The sequence below is a fragment of the Melospiza georgiana genome, chromosome 6 (assembly GCF_028018845.1).
Source record: "Melospiza georgiana isolate bMelGeo1 chromosome 6, bMelGeo1.pri, whole genome shotgun sequence".
In the NCBI taxonomy this organism is placed as follows: domain Eukaryota; kingdom Metazoa; phylum Chordata; class Aves; order Passeriformes; family Passerellidae; genus Melospiza; species Melospiza georgiana.
In genome coordinates, this window is record NC_080435.1 from 23905138 (window position 1) to 23927635 (window position 22498).

The window sequence follows — 22498 nt, forward strand, 5'->3', positions numbered from 1 at the left end:
CTCGTCCCATCCTATGACATCCTGTCAGTGGGTGCGCGCAGCGGGAGCTGTGGAATCTCAATTCTGCACTCATTCACAGCCCAGGGAGAAATATTGTCACCTCCATGCCTCTTGGATTGCAGAAGCAGCTGGGAAGCAGAGCAGTCCCTGACATATGGTGGAGTAACCTCTCCTTCTTAGGCAGATTTTTTAACTGGTGCTGTGCTGATAAGGCTCTTTATAGAACAAGCTCGTGCTTGAGTAGCTGCGTATCGCAGTGTCCTGTGTCTTCACTTCTGCCTTCCCTCATTCTCCTGACATATTCTTCTCCACCAGAAGCAAGAGAAAAGGCTGGACTGCTCTGCTGGCTCTCTGCCATGGGTAAAATAATTTTCTTTTCTCTGTCACTTCTGGGATGACTGGCAGGAACCACAGCAGAAACCAGAAACCGGCGGCATTAGCACTGACATCTCCAGCCCTGCCTGGAACCTCACTGCCCTCAGAGTATTTGCAGCCTCTGTAACTCTCTCACCTCTGACTTCAGAGAAAAGAGGGGAAGACTGACAGATCTCTTCACAAAAGTAATATTAGATCACACTGGTGCAATCCCAACTCCAAAATCTGTAGGAGATCCCAAAGACAGCCCAAAGGAAGCAGAAAGTCTTCAATGTTTCTGTGGTCTTTCCCTCTTCCTTCAGTGACTCGTATAACCAAAGCTTTCACCATCATATTCCAAACATATTCCGTAACTGAGAAAATGTCTCTTCATCCTAAACACCTCCAGTTTATCACATTTTTGACCCTCACTCATATAGCCTTGAGTGACTCACCTATATAATTCTTCTTTGATCTCCACCACCAAGTAGGCTGCTATGACCAACTTTGACTCATGGGTGGTTCTTGCCCTATTTCCTCACCAATTTTTGAGGCCACCTTCCTTAGTTTCTTTTCAGTTGGTTTCAATCATGTCGTTATCCAGTATGGTACAAGCCCTCTGTTACCTCTGTGGTGTGTTCCAGGATCTCTGGATGTTTGACTTTTAATTATAGCTAATTTTATTCTTCCAAAACACATTCACTTCATTATTGCTAAAATCTGGACTTCTCGTTCTGCAGAAATTGCACTGGGACATTGGAAAGTGCAGTGGAAATAAATGATCCATTGCAACAGGTGAAAATGCTTTTGCAATTGTGAACTGTTTAGTTAGGAGGTATTTTTGTTCTATAAGACTTTCTGCCTGGATTTTTGGTTGTTTTTCCTATCCTCATAAAAGCAGAAAATCTAACACTACCAGGTTTCCTTGTTGCAGGAAGCAGGTCCAGCACTGGAAGTGAATGTGGAATTTACCCTACAATACATTTGTTCTGCAACCATATACTTTTTCCTGCAAGTGCATTTGTAGGAACATGCAAAGGCATGTGCCTTTTTTATTGAACTTTGAGAAAACATGCCAATAAATGATAAAGTCCAGTGACACAGACAGGAACTGAAATTAAAATAATGTGTTGCAACTCTTGTATTTTGAATTCAGTGACATTCACTAGCTCATTTATCTCTAGCTAAAAATAAGTTCTCTTCAGTTTCTAGCTAAAAATAAGTTACCTGAATCTGAGTTAATAATCTAGGCTTCTTTTTTTTTCTTTACAGAGGCAATAAGAAATTGAATACTTCTACTTGAATAAGAAAATGAATACTTCCTGGGTATATTCAAGCCATATTTCAGCAGCTGTTTTGTGATAGGATTGGCACCATTCAGCCTAGTTAAGTGTTTGCAGACACTTACCTCTGTCAGGGACTACAGGGGGACTTGGACAAATTATTTAGGTTGGAACCTTCCCCTAACAAGAAAGGCCATTCCAAAAAATTAGTTAAGAGCTTAATGTTTGTTTTAATTTGATTAGACACGAACCCTTTAACATCAGCCTGTGCAACATCAGCAACAGCAATAGCTAAAATAATTTTTAAAGGCTCTCCTTCAATTCTTGGGAAATTCTCTTTTACAGCCAGCTTTTTCACTGATTTGAAATATCATTTAGTGCAAGTGATTTGTCCTTTCTGCCTCAATTTTTGATCCTCACAGAGATGAATGAACAAGTTCCAAGCATCAATTCCTTACTGCTTGAAAGAAGCCTGAACTTCTTGATGAGGAAAAAAAAGCCTGCGATAATGATTGTTGTTCCCACTGCAGTACAGCAGAAGTAGTGGTCATAAACCAGCTTCTATTCACTGAGATGCACAGAAAAATTGAACTAAAGGAGCCCTCCAGATTAATTTCAGACCATAACCTCCGCGTGTGTGGCGGGTGCTCAGTACCTTGAAGAATGCCAGGATGAGTTACATGCACAACTGCTGTGGGGCCCAGGGTTGCAGGGCAGGAACTGCCTTTGTAGCAGCCATGTAATAACATTGCAGAGGAAAAAAAGAATTAGGGACTTGCATGCCTTCGTATTATTTACTGGGCTTATAATACTGTGAACTTCCGTGATGTAAGGAAGACCAGAATTGGTAGGAAAGCCCACATAATATTTGGAGGATGCAGCAGGAGACATCTGACTGAAAAGTGGTCTTAATCCTTATTAATTATTCAGCAATCATGCAGGGAAAACTAGGATCTTTTCTGGGTGTTTCAAACTGGTCACCAAAAAAATGCCCAAAGCTAATCAAAAGTTGTAGCTGCTTTTGAAGGGATTGATGAGATTCAATCCCTTGCTTCCAATGAGTTTGTTATGCAAGACCTTGTTCACCAAAATGCGGACTGATCAATGTCATTAACTCCAGTTAAATACACCTGAAATTGCACATAAAAATAAGTGCAAGACATAATCCTACAAGCCTCTGTATTTTTGTGTGGTTTGTCTGTGTGCTTATCCCCACTGAGCTAAGATTGCTTATGGAGCAAAGATTTTTGTGGGAGTGTTTGCAGGAGGGAGATGCAAGTGCAGGGTCAAAATGATGAAAGTGAACAAGAAGGAAAAGATAAAAACAGTATGACTGAAGCTTTGTGTTTCAGAGAAGATGGTCGGGAGGTGGGGTTATGGCTTGTTGAATTGTCATTTATTGTTGGGGGGGGGATAATTTCTTTATGAAATTACCAGTTTTCTTTTTGGGAATCTAAGAAAATTCCTTCAATGATCACTTTGTATCTACAGCAGAAGAGTCGGCAGCAATCCCTTTAAATATGTCTGAGATACAAATACAGTGGAAAACCCCCAAATTTGTGTGTCGTCTTCTTTCCAGGGCCATTCTCTGAGCGAGCTCCCTGGGAGGAGCTCGCGTAGAAAAAAAAATCCATGCGCAGACCAGAAGAAAATTTCTGTTTGAAGCTTAAATCGGGCGATGCAGTTTAACTTCACCCAGAATTTTTTCCTCCCCAGTCTTTTTGTAAGAAGTGGGGACAAACAGGAGCTGGAGAGCGCCCCCAGAGCGGCTCCCCGAGGCGAGGCAGCCGCATCCCAGGGGCCAGGCTCCATCTAGTGACCCGGGCGGGGATGGCCGGGCGGGGATGCAGCCGGGAGCCGCGCCGGGACAGCTGCAGCCGCCGGTACCTGGCCGGACCGGGCTGCACCCGCGCCGGGACCGGGAGCGGCTGTCCCGCTCCCCTGGAGAGGCGAGCCCAGGTTTAGGCAGCAACTCTATTGATTTCTGCAAAGGGAAATGAAACACAGGACGGGCCAGGCCGAAGGCAGGGGCTGAGCCGCGGCGGGGAGCGGGGCAGCCTCCTGCCACTGGGTGGGCTGGGTACACACACGCCCACCCGCGCTCCCCGTCCCACATCGGGGCTGCGGGACGTGCAGTGCCCCGGGAGCGCGGCCGGAGCCCGGCAGGAGCGGAGAGCTCGGAGATGCGGATGCGGAGGAAGCGACTTAGGGTGTCACCCGCTTAATATTTTCGGGGGAGTGACCGAACGCGGCTATGAAATGGGCTCTATATGGGATGCGGCCGGATCGATGGAGCTGATAAGGGCGAGCTATAAAAGGCTGGGGGGCGGCTGCGGCCGCGCTACAGCCCCGAGGCGCCGCTCCGGGATGGGGCTGCGCCCCGCCGCGCTGGCGCTGCTCGCTCTGGCGGCCGCCGCCGCCTCCGCGCTGCCGCTGCCGCTGCCCGACGCCGGCCCGCACCTCAACTACGGCTGGGGAGAGCCCATCCGGCTGCGGCACCTCTACACCGCCAGCAAGCACGGCCTCTTCAGCTGCTTCCTGCGCATCGGCGCCGACGGCCGGGTGGACGCGGCCGGCAGCCAGAGCGCGCAGAGTGAGTGGCGGCGGCGGGCATGGGCATGGGGACGGGGATGGGGACAGGGATGGGGCGACGGGGGTGACACTGCTGTCCCCTCTCTCTGTCTGCCCGCAGGTCTGCTGGAGATCCGCGCCGTGGCCGTGCGCACCGTGGCCATCAAGGGCGTGCAGAGCTCCCGGTACCTGTGCATGGACGAGGCGGGGCGGCTGCACGGGCAGGTGAGACCCGCGATGCTGTCCCCAGGGGGGTTTTACACTCTGGAACAGCGGCGTGTTCTAATAAGGGGGTAACAAAGCTTCTAATAACGGCGTGTTTTAATAACGGGGTAACAAAGCTTCCAGGTGTCCGCCGCAGTCCCTCCCCCACCGCCTGTTCTCCCGAGGAGCTGCGGTTCTTGTCACCGTCGCTGTGGGGATTGTTAGAAGGCAGAAAGGAAATATCGTTTAGAGAGTAAATGATGTTTTGCGTGTCCTCTGCCAAAACATACCGAAAGTACAGCCCAGGGCAAAATTGCATTTCGGTTTAAAATTCTCACCGCTGGGAGACTGTGATTCTGCTGCAGGAATAGATTAAGCTCTGCCGTAGAGTATGAGTAATTCCTCACTGTTCAGGTCAGGTATTCTGGAAGAAAAAAGTTAAAAAGAGATTGCTCCTTTGGAGAAGAGTTGCAGCCAGCTGGCTGCCAGGCATACAATTCCCAGGAGCATGGGTTGCTATCTCTTAGGAAGCTGCAGACAGGAAAAGGATTTTGAGGGAGAAAGGATGCTTCTCCACTGCCTCACTTCTGCCCTGCTATAACAGCACAGCTGCGGGACTCAGGGTTTGGAGAGTTACGTGCCCCTCTGATGCCACTAGATCAGCTTTTTCACTAGGCTTAGAAACTAGTCATTGACATAAACTCTAGTTTTTAAGGCAGGTGAATACATTCTTGACTCTAGAATTTGACAAGTGCAGTTCAGATTTAGTCTGTACAGAAGCCTGAGTTTCACAGAGTGAGGGCTTTTCATGAAGCCACAGTAAAGATACAGCTTGATTCTTTTGTGATTACTCCAGCAAAATTTCTGCTGATTTTAATCAGGAAAGGACTTTTCAAAACTCCCGGTATCTTTAATAACAGCAACACTGATGTTTCTGAATGTGGATAAAATTAAGAATGCGGAACACAGAGTTAAGTTTATCTTTCTGGATTTCATTGCTTTTCTGGGCTTAAATCAGTCGAGGCTGAGATGAGGTGCATAGGTTCAGATGATATGGCAGGTCAATTATTAGCTTTATTTTATGTATATCCAAATCCATTAATATAATTCTTTAATGTATATCCAAAACAAATCAGAACCTGGATTCTGCTCCCGTTGGAGCTACCAGCTGAACTTGAGCAATCACAGAATTTTAAAATGGTTTTCCTGTAGCACCATTTTGAAGGCAGACACGTTGACTGGAACTGCATTTGTTGGTGTAGTGTTAGATGCAGGCTGGAGTTTTATTCTGAAAACACAACAGCGCGTTTTTATTCTGAAAACACAACAGCAAGTAGCTGTGTTGTTCCATCTCTGTGCTGGGGACACCTGCTGTCACCTCTGTGCCCACAGCCCAGGCAGGCAGCTCTGCAGGTAGATCTCAGCCTTATCAGCACCACGCTCAGGACTGGGAGAACAAAAGGGCAGACACGGTGTCTGGGGGCTGAACCTGTGCTCCTGCAACTTGGCCTGTTTTGACACTGGAAAAATGATGACTGGGGTTGGTTTTTGAATGTGCTGTGTGCTGTAGTCAGTAGTTTAGGGGAAATGCTGAATCTACTAGCATAGTGTGATTCCTCCTGTGAAAAAAATCCCTCCTGTGGGGAAAAAAAACCCCTGGAAATACTTTAAAAAGTCTGTTTGGTACTTGTTTAAAAAGACAGACTAGAGACCATCCCAGTGTAGTGAAGAGGGAAAGGTATAGCTGAGACACAGGGAGTCAATCAATATCTGTTGTTTGTAGTGTGCACTTCTTGAGCAAGAATCTTTTTTATTTCATCATCCTTTTTAGTGAGGCTGAGCACTCATAAAGACAGCCAACAATCCAGCCCCAATTTTTTGTCATATACATATATTTTTCTGAGATATAATGTGTGTGTGTAAGGATAAACATTGCACCATTTTATTTGAAGAAAACTTTTTTTAAAATTACTTTTTAAATTTAAAATGTGCTTTTGAAAGATAACCAAATGCACATCCTTAATTTTACTCCATGTTACTGAGGGTGTCTGAGAAAGGCCCAAAAATATTAAATATGCTCTCTGTTCAGACAGGCAGAACATTCATGTAAGGACACTTCTGTGTCTGCAGACTGAGACATAATCAGCAATTCTCTTTTATTGACCAAGGTTCAATCACCTGCAGTAGCTGAGACTGAAATAGCAACAGAGTTGTAAGAAGCAGAACTCAAGTGCTGGTGTAAAGATCTAGAGAGGTCTGACCTGCTGATATGGGTTCAAGATACAAATATCATATATTATTTATTTATATATATATATATATATATATTCGTATTTATAACTTAAGATGTTACAGGTATATAATATTTGTACAGGCCATTGCAAATGTAATCCTACAAATTCATGCCTAAGAAAATACATTCTTCTCTACCAAGTCCTAACTTTTGCTGGTATTAATTCAACAGTTCTCATGTTAACAAGAAAATGACACTTTGTAAAAGGGTCCTTGGCAATTTCAGTAAATTCTGAGTGGAAAAAGGTGTAAATTACCTTTTAGCATTGTTTTACTGATTGGCCACACTGCCTTTCTATCCTGAAGCCTTTGCACAGGCAGATCTCTAACAGAGCAGGAGTTATATACTTGGATTAGGACTTAAGACTGCAATTAAGGACAAATTCATCTAAATCTGCTCTGGCATCTGAGACCTTTTTCCCAGTGCTCAATCAGGATAAGTGTGGTGGCTGTGGAGAAGCACATCCCGGGATTCAAAGCTTATTTGATGGGATGGGCATGGAAAGAACTTCAGAGGTTCTGGAATGGAATGGAATGGAATGGAATGGAATGGAATGGAATGGAATAGAATAGAATAGAATAGAATAGAATAGAATAGAATAGAATAGAATAGAATAGAATAGAATAGAATAGAATAGAATAGAATAGAATAGGAATATAACAGAATAGGACAGGGATAGGGATTGGGATTGGGAAAGCCAGGATACCACCACTGAGGGACTAGGACTTTTCCCATCCAAGGTTTGTTTTGTGGTTGAATACACCCAGCCTGGTGGGCATATTTATCATTCTCACTATTCCTTGCTTTTCAGCTCAGGTATTCCACTGAAGACTGTTCCTTTGAGGAGGAGATTCGCCCAGACGGCTACAATGTGTATCGATCAAAAAAACATGGAATATCAGTGTCTTTGAGCAGTGCCAAACAAAGACAGCAGTTCAAGGGGAAGGATTTCCTTCCCCTGTCTCACTTCTTGCCCATGATCAACACGGTGCCCATGGAGTCAGCAGACTTTGGTGAATATGGTGATTACAGCCAGGCCTTTGAGCCAGAGGCGTTCTCCTCGCCCCTGGAGACGGACAGCATGGATCCCTTTGGCATCGCCTCCAAACTGTCCCCAGTGAAGAGCCCCAGCTTCCAGAACTGACTGTGCTCCCACACATGTTTTCACAGAAATATTGAAGAGGACTGTAGGGTTTGTAGCTTTCTGTGTAGTGATATTTGGGAACTTTTTTGTGTGTTTGAGAATGGAGCCAGCCTCGTCCTTGTTGTACCTGCAAGAGATGAGTGCCTGTTCTATAGTCTAAAGAATTGCCTGTCCATAGTTTTGTTTGGAAAAGCAGGATTAAATGCGAAAACTTTAGCGACCTTACCAGAATTCCTCCATAGGTGGTGATAAAATAACTGTAATTTTTCTACACCAGCTACACTTCCACATATATTCACCTGTTATAGCTGCTCATACAAGCAAATGCAGAAAACTTTTTCCTCTTCAGAGATCCCAACTCAAACACTTGGACCAAAACTAGATGAAGGAAAACATCCTACCAGATGTAACTTGAGTTAATGCTGCTTCTTTAAAGAGCTGCTAACAACATTCTGGGGAAGATCTCCTATGGAAAGCATACAGCTGAAAAAACAAATCTGCTTGTACATTGAGCTTTTTCTTCCCTTAGAAAATAAGAGAAGAAAGGGAAAAATTTCTCCCTTCCCTTACTGCTAAGAGGTACTTTGGGAAACTTGATAATTGATTTCTTTTGTAGGCTAAATTATGTTCTCTGTGGCATCAGAATTATCCAGCAGAGAGTTCTCATCAAAATCAGTGAGGATTCAGTGTGCGGTTGGAAGGGTGCCCAGGGCTAGAATTGATGTTCATCAGGTAGGGAATGAGCAGCTCAAATGAATGTTAAATGAAGATTGTGTTGTATATAAGCATGTATATGTCATTAGCAAATAGAGAAGAACACTGAGAACGGATGTATAGGTCAAATCAGTTGTAAAATAGGTTTTTGTGTTCAACCTTTAACCACCAGGAATTCTTTCAAGTCATTTCCAGGCTTGATTCAGCATCCATGGGAATCAGTGGAGAGATGGTTTAGTGAGATAAAAGCTGCAGAACTGGGTCAGGATTCTCTTTGCAAGAAGGGATTGTGAGGACTTCTGGCCAAGGCACCCAATGTCTTCAAGTTCTGTTCTCCCTCTGAAAAGATTCAGTGAAGGAATAGCCAAGGTGAAGGCAAAGGGGGAAAAAAAAAAGGATGGTTCAGGGATTATACTTGTTTCCAAAGGTTCATTTATAAGAGAGATTTCTGTAACAAAAAAAAAAGAAAAAAAAAAAAGAAAAAAAAGAAGAAAAAAAAAAGCTTTACTGGAAATACCGATGTTTTTCTGACCTAGCACTTCATTGCCAATGCAATATTTATAATTAATTTATTGAATACATACATCTGTTTATTTTGTTACTGTTATTTATGCTCAAGATTCTATTTATATACTTCTGAATATAGGTTATTTAGTTGTAACAAATCTTGTGCAGTTTTGTAATCAACAGAATTTTAGCCAAAAATAGCCAATTTTTAAATAGCTGTAATTTTAGCTAATTTCAAAATTTCTGTGCATTATCATTAGTGTAATGTGTACATTTGCAATAAAAGAGAAAATCATCTCAACACTGAAATCTGCTTGACTCTTCTGTCTCTCCACAAGTGCCACATCCACACATCTTTTAAATACCTCCAGAGATGGTGACTCAACCACTTCCCTTGACAAAAAAAATCCTCTGGGTAGAAGGCTGCTCCCATTTAAAAATGGGAACCATTCTAACCAGTGCTGCCAGGGAGAAAAGTGGTGTGAGTTTTGCCTGAAAAAGATGTCAGTTTCTGGCAGGAAAAGAGCCTGAATGTTTCCATTTGGAAATGCTGTGAGACACAGGAACAGCAGATTTCTTGGCCGGCAAACACCTCCCATGGTGTTTTCCCATTCTCTTTTGTGCTGAGCCACTGCCACACATCCGGAGGGCTCCTACTCCTCGTTTGCTGGAAGACATAGTTCTGATTTCCAGGTTGTTTTATTCCAAAACTTTTCAGATTTCAGGGGGTTTCATTTCCAGCTTTGATCAGTCACTATATTTTCTTTGAACGCCTTTCAAAACCTTTCTTAAGAAACAAAAAAAACCCAAAAAAACCAAAAACCCAACAAACAAAACACAAAAAGCCAGGAAACAATATAAGAATGAACTTTTGAAGTTGGGGCAAGAAAAGAAAAATCACTTTTCTGCTAAAAACTTGCACAGATTTGACAGGAAACATGGCAAATAATGGAGTTTGGAGGGTACACAGTTTAATTGACCCAGTGAGAGATTTTTTAAGTGGGTGTAACATTGTGAAAATTTCTCAAGGGTGCAAAGACAGGCAACCTTACATTTTGGGAAGATCATCTTGAGCTCTCTTGTGACCCTATTTGCTGACACCTTTGGCTTACATTCTTCCAGCGGCAGCACGATGATTTTTCCGGCAACAGCACGGTTAGAGGTTGGTTCAATATTTATTCAGACAGAGGGAAGAATGCCAGGAGCTAAATTAACCCACACCACTTCCTGGAGAGCTCCAGTTTTCGTTGGAGTTTTCCCATCCCAGCTCTGACCAAACCTGGCTGTTTTGCTTATAAAATCTGACAAGATCTCGGCTTGAGGTTGGAGGATTGCTGGGAAACGCCTGCCCTGCGACACCTGACTCGGTCAGGAACCGGGCGTGCAAAACCTCCAAAAATCACCTTTGGTTCTGTGGGAATGTAAACACCAGCAGCAGCACCCATCAGCACACCCCATCCCCTGCCCATCAGAGCTGCTCAAAGGCAGGGGGACAATGGAGGTGCTTTCATTTGCAACAGAACATTTTACAGCCCCGAAACGTTTTTAAAGCTCAGGTGTCAAATGTCTCCTTGGGAAGTCTCAGCTGGAAGCTGTGATGTGCAAATACGAGTTGCTAGAGGAGCGGGAAAGGGGATACTGAGCGTCTTCATTTCCACTGGGAGGAAGTGTGAAAACCTATAAATCAATTCAAAGTCACAGTGTCCATTTTACCTCTGCTCAAATCATTGAAACCCTGTTAGTGGATAATTTGGGGGCCACTCTTTCTACTCTGCCAGTGTACTTTTCATATGAATGGAGAGCAACTTGATAAATTAAATAAAAATTCCCCTTTTCCCCCCTCAAAAATATATGTATTCTAACAGCAGGGTGGTAGAATACTGTGACCAAGAGCCACATTTTATTAAGTCTCTGGAAAATAGAATACGTTAACTTTAAAACACGTGCTTGTAAATGAGTATAAATGTTTCCTTTGACTGGTGTTGATCTGTAACAACTCCTAAGTATTTAAATAGAGCAGCCTAGAAGGACACACTACAGTTTGGGTGGGTAATAACACAAAAAATATTTATGTTTTAGAATCATAGACTGGTTTGGGTCGGAAGGGACTTCAAAGATCATTTAATTCCAGGGACAGGGACACCTTTCCACGTTGCTCAGAGCCCCATCCAGACTGGCCTCGGACACTTCCCAGGGATGGCGCATCCACAGCTTCTCTGGGCAGCCTGTGCCAGGGCCGCACCACCCTCACAGGGAACAATTGTGGGGACACACCAAAAATACACTTCTTGAAAGCCACAGACACCAATGTTACATGAGAGAGATGTGCAAACTCTATCATTCCGTGACCAGCGACAGCAGCCGGGACAACGGCCTGGAGCTGCCTCAGGCTCAGGCTGGATACCGGGACAAGGCTCCTCACCCACAGCGAGCCGGGGCACTGGACTCGGCTCCGCACGGCAGGGCGGAACTCAGGGAGCGTCTGGACACCGCTTTGAGGCACAGGGTGGGATTTCTGGGAGGCACAGTGGGCTTTTTGGCACACTGGGCGGGATTTTTGGAACACTGGGTGGGATTTCTGGGACACCGACGTTTCCCCGCGGACGGCCGGGCCCGGGATCTGTGGCGGCGCTCGGGCGCCCCCTGGTGGCCGCACGCCATCGTGGCGTGTGGGGGGCGTGGCTTACCATGGGGGCGTGGTCTATGCGCATGAGCCACGCCCCCTCCCGCGCGCCGTCCGCTCCCGGCGTGCCCCGCGCCGCTATGGCCGACCTGTTCGATGGGATCGTGATGGCCGAGCAGAGGTGGGGGCACGGAGCCAGCCTGGAGCGGCCCCACAGCGGCTTCTCTACAGCACGGGGCTCCCACGGCGCTCCGTTTCCCTCTGGGAGCTGCCAGGGGAGCGTCAGGGAAAGGAGGGCGAGCGCTGAGCCCGAGGAGGACGGCGGGGAAAATTCGCCTCCCTGCCCGTTCTGAGGGAGCGATCGGCGCGAACGACCTGGAGCTGAGGCGGGGAGGTTTGGGCTGGGTATTAGGGGTGGGTTCTTCATGCAGGGGATGGTCGGACGCTGGGGCAGGCTGCCAGGGAAATTGGTGTCCGCACACAGTGGGACCCACGCCGGCAGGCTGGGTTGATGGGCTGAGAGCAGCGGGGTGAGGGTCAGCAAGGCCGAGTGCCGGGTCCTTGGGCCGCCTCAGCCCTCTGCAGCCTTCCAGGATAGCCAGAGAGTCCCTGCAAAGCATCCCAGAGGGAAAGGGCCTGGGGGTGCTGGCAGAGAGCTGCTGAACACGAGCCCAGGTGGCCAAGAAGGACGATGGCATCCTGGCATTGTCAGCAGGAGCATGGCAGTGACCATCCCCCTGTTCTGGGCACCGCTGAGGCCCCACATTGAATTGTGGGGTCAGTTGTGGGTCCCATGCTACAAGAAAGACTTTGAGGTGCTGGAGAGTGTCCAGAGAAGGGAATTGAGCTGGGGCAGGCTCTGGAGCATGAGTTGGATGAGAAATGGCTGGGGAGGCTCAGCCTGGAGAAAAAGAGGCTCGGGGAGAACCTTCTCTCTCTACAACTCCCTGACAGGAGCCCCCCATGTGGGGCCAGACTTCACTCCCTGGTTACAAGTGACAGGACAAAAAGAAGTGGCCTTGAGCTGCACCAGAGGAGGTTTAAGTTGGACATAAGGAGGAATTTCTTCATGAAAAAGGTTGCCAGGCCTTGGAAGGGGCAGCCCAGGGAGCTGCTGGAGTCACCACTTCGGGAGGTGCCCAAGGAGCAGCTGGATGTGACACTTAGGGCTCTGGGCTGCTTGACACAGTGATGATCATTCAAAAGTTGGACTGAATGATTTCAGAGGTCTTTCCCACCCAAAACAAGCCTGTGATTCTGGGATTTAAATTGATTTTATGTGGTATTCCTACGATTTGGAGGCGATGCATGTTTCTGTTGCCAGGAGCCACTTGTGTGCAGTGTGACTGGACAGGAGATTAACCAAGCTGTGGTTGTGCACTCCCAGGTTTCATGGGGAGATTAACCAAGCTGTGGTTCTGCACTCCCAGGTTCCATGGGGAGATTAACCAAGCTGTGGTTCTGCACTCCCAGGTTCCATGGGGAGATTAACCAAGCTGTGGTTCTGCACTCCCAGGTTCCATGGGGAGATTAACCAAGCTGTGGTTGTGCACTCCCAGGTTCCATGGGGAGATTAACCAAGCTGTGGTTCTGCACTCCCAGGTTCCATGGGGAGATTAACCAAGCTGTGGTTCTGCTCTCCCAGGTTCCACGGGGAGGGCTACCAGGAGGGGCTTGCAGAGGGCAGCCACGCTGGCATGGCTGAGGGCAGGAGGCACGGAGCACTGCACGGAGCCAGGATGGGCTCAGAGGTAAGTGGGGAAACTCTTCAGCACATGTCATGAGAAAATGACAGCCACACAGAAGTTTCCAGGCTGAGGCCTGCTGTGTTTCACTGCTATGTCTGTGTCCAGGAGGACCCATAAAGCTGTTTTGAGCTGGAGAGCTCAGTAGATGCACTTGTGTTTTCTCAGCTTATTTGCTGCATGGAGCTTTGGTAATATTTTTTCCCAGATTTATGGCTAAAGCTATGGTTCTGCTGACCCCCCAGTACCATCTGCTGTGGCCCAGCATAGGGAAAATCATGGAATCTGGAGCCACAGAGGCAGGTGTGTGTGTCTCCTGCACTCTTTGTTAATTGTGATTCTGTGAGGGTTTGTGGCACTGCTCCTCTTCTGCACAACTGGATCAATAACCATTCCTAGGAATTCAGGGGCTGGACACTGGTGGGGAGGCACCTCAGCTTGTCCCATATGTCCTCTCCAGTTTGTCACAGCTACAGGATGAGAATGCCAAACAGCAGTCAGAGCTGGATGGTTTGTACAAAATGGTCCTGGACAAACCATAAGAGAGAATTGCTGTGATCTCCTCATACTGGGAAAGCCCTAGAGGCAGGCAGGATTAAACACATCAACTGAGAGGATGGCTTGGGTTACCTTGTACTTGCCAGCCTTTCCAGCTTGGAAACACGTTTGTGTACCCAGGGTTTATTTTCCCAAAGAGTGAGATACAGTGTAGTGCTTTATTTTTGTTCCCCTGTCTATGCTCTGTGTCCTTTGTGGTTTTTTCTTTCCCTCATGACTCTTTAAAATTAATTTCAGATTGGCTGCTACCTTGGGTTTGCACTGACGTGGCACTGTCTGCTCCAGAAATGCACAGATCCAAAGAACAGGTGAAGTTAAAAAGGCTTAAAGTCATCTCACTGTGACTTCCATTCTTCTCTTCACATCTTTTTTTTCTGTCCCATTCTGATTAATCTGTCTGCCAGAATTGCCTTTTTGGTTGCATTTCTTTATTTTGCCCGGTCATGTAATCAATTTGTTGATTCTTGAATATTTTTCAACTTTGGACTGGTAAGTTGAAATGGAAGCCTTAAATCTGTCAGTTGTGCTTGATTCCCAATTTGGAATAATTGCTAGTTTGCATAATTTCTTATTTAAGAATATGGAACACACCTGACAGTGGGCTGAAAGTTGAATTAAAGAAGGATGGAGGGCTGGGTTTTGTGCTCTGGATTATTACATATCAGTGTAATTTTCATAGTGATACTGTTTCAAAAAACTCCTGTGTAAGGATCATTGTGTTTTCTTTTAATTAGATTAATTTTGTTTTTTCTAGCAAGAAGCTAAGGGCTCTGGATTCATTAATAGGGATGATTCAGAAATTCCCATATGAAGACCCCACTTATAATAAGCTGCAAGAAGATCTGGAAAAAATCAGAGGAAAATTTAAACAGGTTTGTAGGATTAAGTTGTAATTTTAGCACATAAATTAATTTTTGAGAAACTTTGTTTCTAAAGCCACTCCAAAGTTTTGTGGAGCAGTTATTATTCCCATTCTGCAATCATAGCAAAATACTTGAAGTGAAAATCCTTGACAGTTGAAAATTTCCCAAGCAATAGCAAATGCAAAATAAAGGGAAAAAATCTTTTAAAAGCAAGTTGGAAATAATCTTTGACAATTTGAATTACAAGTGGGATCAGAAGAAGATAAATGGAGCAATTGGGAGTTTTTTTGAACATTCTTCTTGAAAAACAGACCCTTTGAACCACTTCTGTGTATTCCTTTTTAGGTTTGTTCAATGCTAAATATTCAGTCTGATTTTAGACTCGGTAATGAGAGATCTTCACTGACATTTTGAATGCAACAGATGAAGATAATCGTGGATGACCAAAGGAAAAAAAACATTAACAGAACTGGAAAACTGTCTATCTACTTTTATATTAAAAAAAAATCAAAATAGTGAAGAGATGTTAAAGGGGAAGTGAAAAATCACTGGACTTGCAGTATTATTTAACATTTATTATCTCCAACTTTTATTTAGGATATTACCCACACTAGTGTGTAAATCTGTTAAATAGAAATATTTGTTTTAGTTCTTTGCTAGTCTTTTACTGATAATTCCTCAAAAGGAAAACAAGCATTTGCACACTTTCCTTGTTTAAAGGATGTCTGTAACTTAAAAATCTGTGTATGCAGATGATTCAGTTTACACAATGTGTACATGCTGTGGGTGAAGGAAAGTAAAATCAACTCCCTGCAGACTTTGCAGCAGGAAACATTTTTGTGGGGAGAAGATGGAATGACAAAGGAGATCAGAATGCAGAGGAGAAGGATGAACATACCTGCTTAGAATATGGAATTTGCACCTGGATTTTCCAATAGTTTTGCAGACTGATGGGGGAAGGAAGCAAACTCCACAAAATCCAACCACTTCCCTACAAGTTACCAGTTTAAATGATGGATGAGATGAACATGACTGCCAGGAGAGTTGTGATTCTCATTGACTATATTTATCAGTACCTCTCACACAGACCAGCTTTTTATGTGCCAGCCTTGAAAAGTGACAGCTTCAGTCTCATTCCAAACCACTGGATGCTGCCAGTTGTGTTAGCTGAGAGGAGTGCCAAGGCTTTGCCTTGGGCTGCTGCATGTCTTTGCATTCCAGTGAGAAATTCCAGAATTCCTTTTACCACCTGTACCCTGTGTGTGTCTGGCTCTGCCTGCATGGCTTGGTTCAGCCTTATGAATTTGATATGAAATATGAAAATCAAAGACAGATTTGAGGTTTTTGGTTTGTTTAATTGTCTTACATGTGAATTTTGATCCCCACAGGCAGTGTCAGAGCCATCTAGTGGATGTGTGGGATTGTAGGAGCTCACAAATACTTGTGTAGGTGAAGTGGTTAAAATAGTACAGAGTGTACACACTCATGATGAATCTGATTATGTGGAGAATATCTTTGCACTGAAGTAACACTGAGGCAGGAATGAATTTTTACTTGTTTCCTCATTTGCTAAAATGTCTGTAAAAGCAAGGGCAGGGTTGTGAGAGCTCCAGGTGGAGCATTTGTTTAATAGAAGTGTGTGACATGTGGGTGACAAGCCAAGGTGCTGCTCCAGAGATTGTATCAAACACAATTATTTTTGTTCAGCTCAGGAGAGAAAATGTCTCTGGAACTCAGGTGGTGACTTTATTTGGAAAATTGGTTTGGTGGCTAATTTTCTTGTATTGCTTTAGTTCTATTTAAAAAAATACATAATAAATTATTATATAAATACATGAGTATATACTATACTATAAGTATTGTATCAACCAGGGTTTTCAAGTTTGGGATATACCAAGTTTAGGGTTATCTATTAGGTCTTTATTCTTTTTAATTAGGTCTTTAATTAAGTTTCATTTGTGTGGACACACTGATGGAGTCTCTTCTTCCATGAGTCTGTATTTTTCTGCATATCTTCTGTTTCACACCTTGTGTGGGCCTGATTTAGTTTATTAAATGAGGTACAATTCAAAATTCTGTTGGATGTGCCGTTGTGTGCTTTCTTCAGTGCCGTTTTTTTTGTTTTCTGCAGTGATTTGTGGGGGTTTGTGTCACGTTCAGTGCTGTGGCAGTGGAACATTCCCAGCATTCTGAAGAGGTGTTTTTAGGCCTGATTTACAGCTGAGGTTTTGGGTATGCCTGATTTATAGCCCAGGTTACATCAAGAATATTCATTTGTCTTTGTCTTAGAGTCACAAAGACATAGAAAAACATGCAACCTTGTACATTATGATACTTGTTATTAATAAAGCAGGACACTGAGATTGTGGCTTGGTGCTGATTGTCCACGAAGTTTGAAATTTCGCAGAAGTAAGACTTCAGAATATATCTCTGTACTCATTCACCAGCCCTGCTTACAGCTCACTAGTTAGGGAGGAATGTTTGAAACATTTCACTCACCAATTTCTGACTTGCCTGGACTGAGTTCTAGCTTGTTTTGTCTCTTTGTGATCATCTGTCAGCTGAGCCTGTGGAATATGGAATTTTATTAAAAGGTGGATACACAGCTCATTACTGCTAGCTGCTGAAGTCATGGCAATCCAGAAGAGTTGTAATTTTCCTTTTTGCAACGTGTGATGAGTACAAGAAATAGTGAATTTTGAGGCAGCAGCAGAGTGGTAAACTTTGAATACCATTTGGTAAAGTTCCCAAGCACAATTCTTGTTCTGTCTTCATGAAGCAACTTCCTTTCCATTCCTTGTCAGCTGTAATAAAGGTGATAAATTCCAGCTTTGAGTGAATATCTATAATTGACAGAAACAAGTGAAATAAATCAGATAAAAAAGAACCTGGGTATGCAATTGATTGTTTCAAAACCAGCCCTGTAGAGGTACTCTGGCTCATTTGAATCCTGATCTGTTTTTCTGAAACAAGGTTGTGATAATTTCAATGTGAAATTACATTTTGAGTTTTAATTTGCCAACTAAATCAGTTTCAAGGTTTATGTAGGTTTTGGTTTTTGAAGAGATGCAAGAGAGAGTTTGAGCCTGCCCTGTGTTTATGAATGCTTATTTACACTTTGGCTGGAAATGCAACTTCTGCACTGGAATAAAGGGAAATCCATCTGTCAAAAGTCTGCCTGCACCCTAATATCCCACAGTGCTTTAGAGTAAGAACTTAATATTTCTGGTATTGTTTTCAAATTCTTTCTATTCTTGGTGCCTTTTGAATAGTGCCCTTTGCAACTTCTTACAACGATGGCTTCTGGTCTAATTGCAGCTTAAAACTTCAGCTTTCATAGTTTGGCAAGTAACCATGAAGATTCTCATTTTACAGTCTGCCAGAGTTGTTTTTTTAATGGATAAAGTTGTGACAGTACACATTCCCACAGAAGTGGATGTATCACCAAGGAAAAAGGGGATTTGGGAGGTGTGAGAGGCGTTCAGCAGGTTCCCAGTTGCAAGTTGTGGTGTCTGGGACCGATGTGTAAAAGCCAACTGGAGCAAAGCACTGCTGAAGCACTTCAGTGTGTCCCAGGGTTTGGAACTGCAGGACCAGCCTAGCCTGGGGTGATAATAAAAATAATAATAAAAGCTCTGTGTGCTGTTTTGTTGGCTTGCACAGTCAGTTCGTTTGTAGCTGAATATCTGACATTGCACTGAGAATGCTCTCACCTTAATCACTGGAGTGTTTATTCTCTAAGTGTGGTAATTAAATTTTTTCAGCATTTTTGGTGCTAGAATTCTGTAGTACTACTTGTCAAATGCTGCACTACTGTGTGGAAGGAGACGTGGTCATTAAGCTCATCTGAAATGTGGGAGACTTCCTAAATCCATGGAATATATGAAAAGTAAAAAAATCTCAGGCATTGTTTAACTTGATTCCAAAGCAGCTTGCTGCACAATGTTTTAAATTATTTTATCCTATTCTATAACCATAACTAATTGAGCACTAGTGCAGCATTCTGTGTATCTGGTTTTGGGGAGATTTCTGAATAGGAATGAGAAATGGCATAAACCTTTTGCCTTGGAAAAATTAGAAAGCTACACAATTCTAGTTGTGCAGAATTTATTAGGATGACATCTGAAATAGTGGCCTCCTGTCTGATAGAGTTTAACTGATGCTTGTTCCTAATAAAATCATGGAGTTTTATTTTAGCAAAATGTTCAGCAGAAAGGAGATTGATTATTCAGTCCCTGCATCCTGACTGTGCATCAGACAGAATCAACTCAGCATTTGTCACTGTTCCATTTCTGATTTTAACTCCCTGTTTTGCTGCTTTAGCTCAACACTTTTTAACTTTCAGCATCTTCAGGATTCTGGGGAATAATCAACACTGTGTGGAATCTTTCCTGATAGTAGGAACTGTGAGTCAGCAACCCTTTAATTTTTTTAGTTGCAGCCATTGTTCCAGCAGCAAGCTTTGCTGCTATTGTCCACTGTTTGTCCAGCTCACGTTTACTGGACTGTGGGAACGGATTAGGGTTTCATGGCTTTTTTTTTCTTCTTGCATAAACTCTTGATCAAAGACATTCCTTGGATGACAAAACACTGTATACTGTGTCACACAGCCCTGACCAGACTGCACGAACAGTAGTTTAAAAACACATGCCTACATTGTTCTCTAAACTGGCCTGTTTTTTTTTTTTTTTTTTTTTTTTGCAATGTATGTGCAGACATTGAATTTTTGAGACCCCATTTACCTCTGTTAAAAACACACACACATACAGAAGTTATTGTTAATAAGCACTTGACAGTTTCTGAAATACAAGTTAAAAAGCAAATTACTCTGAGACTAAGAGCAAGACAGAACAGAATGTCATTTCTTAGCAGAGCTAGGAGTTATATCTGCAGTGCATTTCCTTCTTGAGGAGACCTTGGTTGTGGGGCAGGTAGTCAAGGACACTGGAAACCTAAACCCACATGGATTATGGCATCATTTTATGTGTCACAGCCAGAACACCTGAGTAGGGTAGAGAATGATTGGAGCACAGTTTGGGACTGCATTAACCTCCTTCAGCATAAGTACATTGTTAGAACCACATTTTGAGAACCTCGCTTTTTACAGTTTTATGTCTTGGTCTTCTTTTAAGCTCTCTTATGCATTAGGAGGAGGACAAATTTCAGAAAATTCCAGCATCATTATTCCTCAATGAGAAAGAAAGAAATGGTGTTAGCAAGTATGGAGACACTTTTTCAAGGAGCCTTGCCTTGTGATTTGCCTGAAATACTCCTTCAGCAGAAACATGGAGGAAAGAGATTCCTGAAGACATGTTGAGCAGTTTTACAGAGGGATTTAAAACCTTGGGAGGGCTGAATTGTGGTGTCTGGAGAGCTGTTTGTGAAGGAGAGAAACGATCCACAAACATGAGGCTTTGCATTGTCTGGCTCTGCAGCACTGTTGAGCACTGTCATGCAGAAGTGAAGGCAGATGAAACTTCTTTCCCTGACATTGGAAAGTCATATCCATAATGGAAGAACCCTTCTGATCCTTTGCAGTCCAAGGGTCTCCATGGAAAGAGAAACCGAAAAAATATGTGGGTAATGGATGTGTTTAAAAGGAATTAAATGGTCAGAGTGAGTGACTGAAATGGCTACTGAAATATTAAGTCAAACCCACAAAATAAATGTATTACATTTAGAAGAAATAATGTTTACTAATGAGTAAATAATTTATGATGTCTTCTGGAAATTTAACAGCATCCATTGGCTGAAGCTTTGCTCTTCATATTTAAAATAGCCAAATGTAAAGAACTTTGGTCTGTGGATGTTCAGGGAGGAAAGAAAGCTGTTCAAAAATAATGCCCTGTATTTGAACAATCTGGAGTGATACAATCTAATAAAGGGGAGAGATGAAACATCAAAAAGCTCAATTGCCCGTTGCAGACAGTTTGCCATCAGAGAGTGGCTCAGGACACCAGGTCACTGCCTCGGGCTGGCTCAGGGGTGCTGTCACAGTGCCCTGCTGGTGCTTTCGTGGGCCTTGGGTGAGGATCTGTCCCATCACATCCCAGCCACAAACGTGGTGGCTGTCAGAGGAGACCGGGGCAATTAAGCCGTGTCACAGAGCTGCTGCCACGTGGGATGGATGAAACAAAACCACTCAGCAATGTAGAATCTAAAGCAGGGAAGGGCAAGTGGATGGCAATTTCCTTTCTGTGATGCACACACTACAAGCACGACTCAGAGCTCTAGACCTCTGTTCCCCACACAGTCCAGAGGAGGATTCCTTCTCTGGCCAGTCCGTGTGGCAGGTCCTGCCTTGGAGCTTGGCCCCTGCATGTGACAATTCCTCCTTTGGTTCAACATTCCTGGTGCTGGTGGAGATCTGTACCTGTGAATTCCCTGAAATAGGAGACTTTTTAATACCTGGTTTTCACAGGCAGAAAGGAGGACAGGTTTAGGTAGGGCTCTGCCGGTGCTATAGGATCAGCAAGGAACTGTTTCTGGTTTCACTCTTAAATGTTTATGACAATCAAAAAGCAAATGGGTAACTTTTGCCTTCCTCCTGCATTTGGTCCTGCTTGGCCATAAAGAACAAAATCAGAAGTCTGGCAAATGTCCCATTATCAGTGCAATCCCACTGACTAATTTGCATTCCCCTTCTCATCACTTTATTGGAATATGGTGTGGGACTCAGTCAGAAGACACATGGGAATCTATGCTGGCCATGCCAATGCAATTACTATGAGAAATTATATTTTTGGGATCATAAAAATACCTTGTTTGTCTGAAGAGATACATTTCTCATAAAATGATGCCAACAGGAATTCATTAAAATTCATTAAAATGCCATCATTTACAGCTTTACTGCCATTGTCCCATTGTAGGAATCTCAGCGTGTGTGCATGGGTCATTCTTGTGACTCTTAAAACCAGCTCCAACCTTCTCTTTCTCCTCTATCTTCTGGAGTTTTCTATCACTTAAAATGCCAGCTGTGCTTGAATGCAAGTGGATTAAATTTTTTTTTCATTTGCTAGTTCTTGTTTATTGTTTAATAAAGAGCATTTGAATTTAAATGTTCATAAAAGGTCCAAGATTGTCAAATGGCCTGAATTCAGCAATGGAACTGGGAAGGTTTTTGGGAGATCTGTTGGAGGTTTTTCTTTGTACATGTCTCAATTTGATACAAAAACATACAGTAGTTTTCCCTTTAATAAGCTACAACATAGTCTAGCTGAACATGCATATTTTTTACAGCCTATAGTAAATTGTTTTTCTTGCTACATTCTTGTCTTTCTGCCCTTTGCAATGTGAGTAATACTGGCACAGTTCACCCAGCATTCAAGTTTAGGAGTTTAGGAGAGATGATGTTCAGGAGAAGGAAAATGTAAATAACAGAGCTGACTATGTGGGCTTAAACCTACTTAAGTCACAAACACTTAGTCAGTTTAACAGCATTTATAAGAGATGGGAATAGCAAAACGCACTTAACACATTCAACCAAACACAGGTTTACATTTCTCACTGATTCACTGTAATGTTTTTATCAGCACAAGATTTTTGTCAGAAGTCGAGATCCCCTAAGTGTGTCCTCACTTGGTTTTCAAACACTTGAGGTCAGAGAGATGAGCCATCAGCCATACAAAAGAAAGATATT

The 22498-nt window shown here is 43.6% G+C and overlaps 2 protein-coding genes across 2 annotated transcripts; both read left to right on the forward strand.

Moving 5' to 3' along the window:
* The first annotated feature begins 3484 nt into the window (after positions 1–3484).
* On the forward strand, positions 3485–8984 carry FGF19 (fibroblast growth factor 19). The gene is made up of 3 exons (XM_058026561.1): positions 3485–4230; positions 4330–4433; positions 7517–8984. The coding sequence occupies exons 1-3, from the start codon at positions 3897–3899 to the stop codon at positions 7847–7849; spliced, it is 771 nt and encodes a 256-aa protein (XP_057882544.1). The 5' UTR covers positions 3485–3896; the 3' UTR covers positions 7850–8984.
* Positions 8985–11823: 2839 nt separating this feature from the next.
* Positions 11824–18069, forward strand: LTO1 (LTO1 maturation factor of ABCE1). Its single transcript, XM_058026116.1, has 5 exons — positions 11824–11874; positions 13339–13444; positions 14234–14304; positions 14751–14868; positions 15205–18069. Exons 1-5 carry the CDS (start codon positions 11834–11836, stop codon positions 15271–15273), a joined length of 405 nt encoding a protein of 134 aa, XP_057882099.1. The 5' UTR covers positions 11824–11833; the 3' UTR covers positions 15274–18069.
* Positions 18070–22498: the final 4429 nt, after the last annotated feature.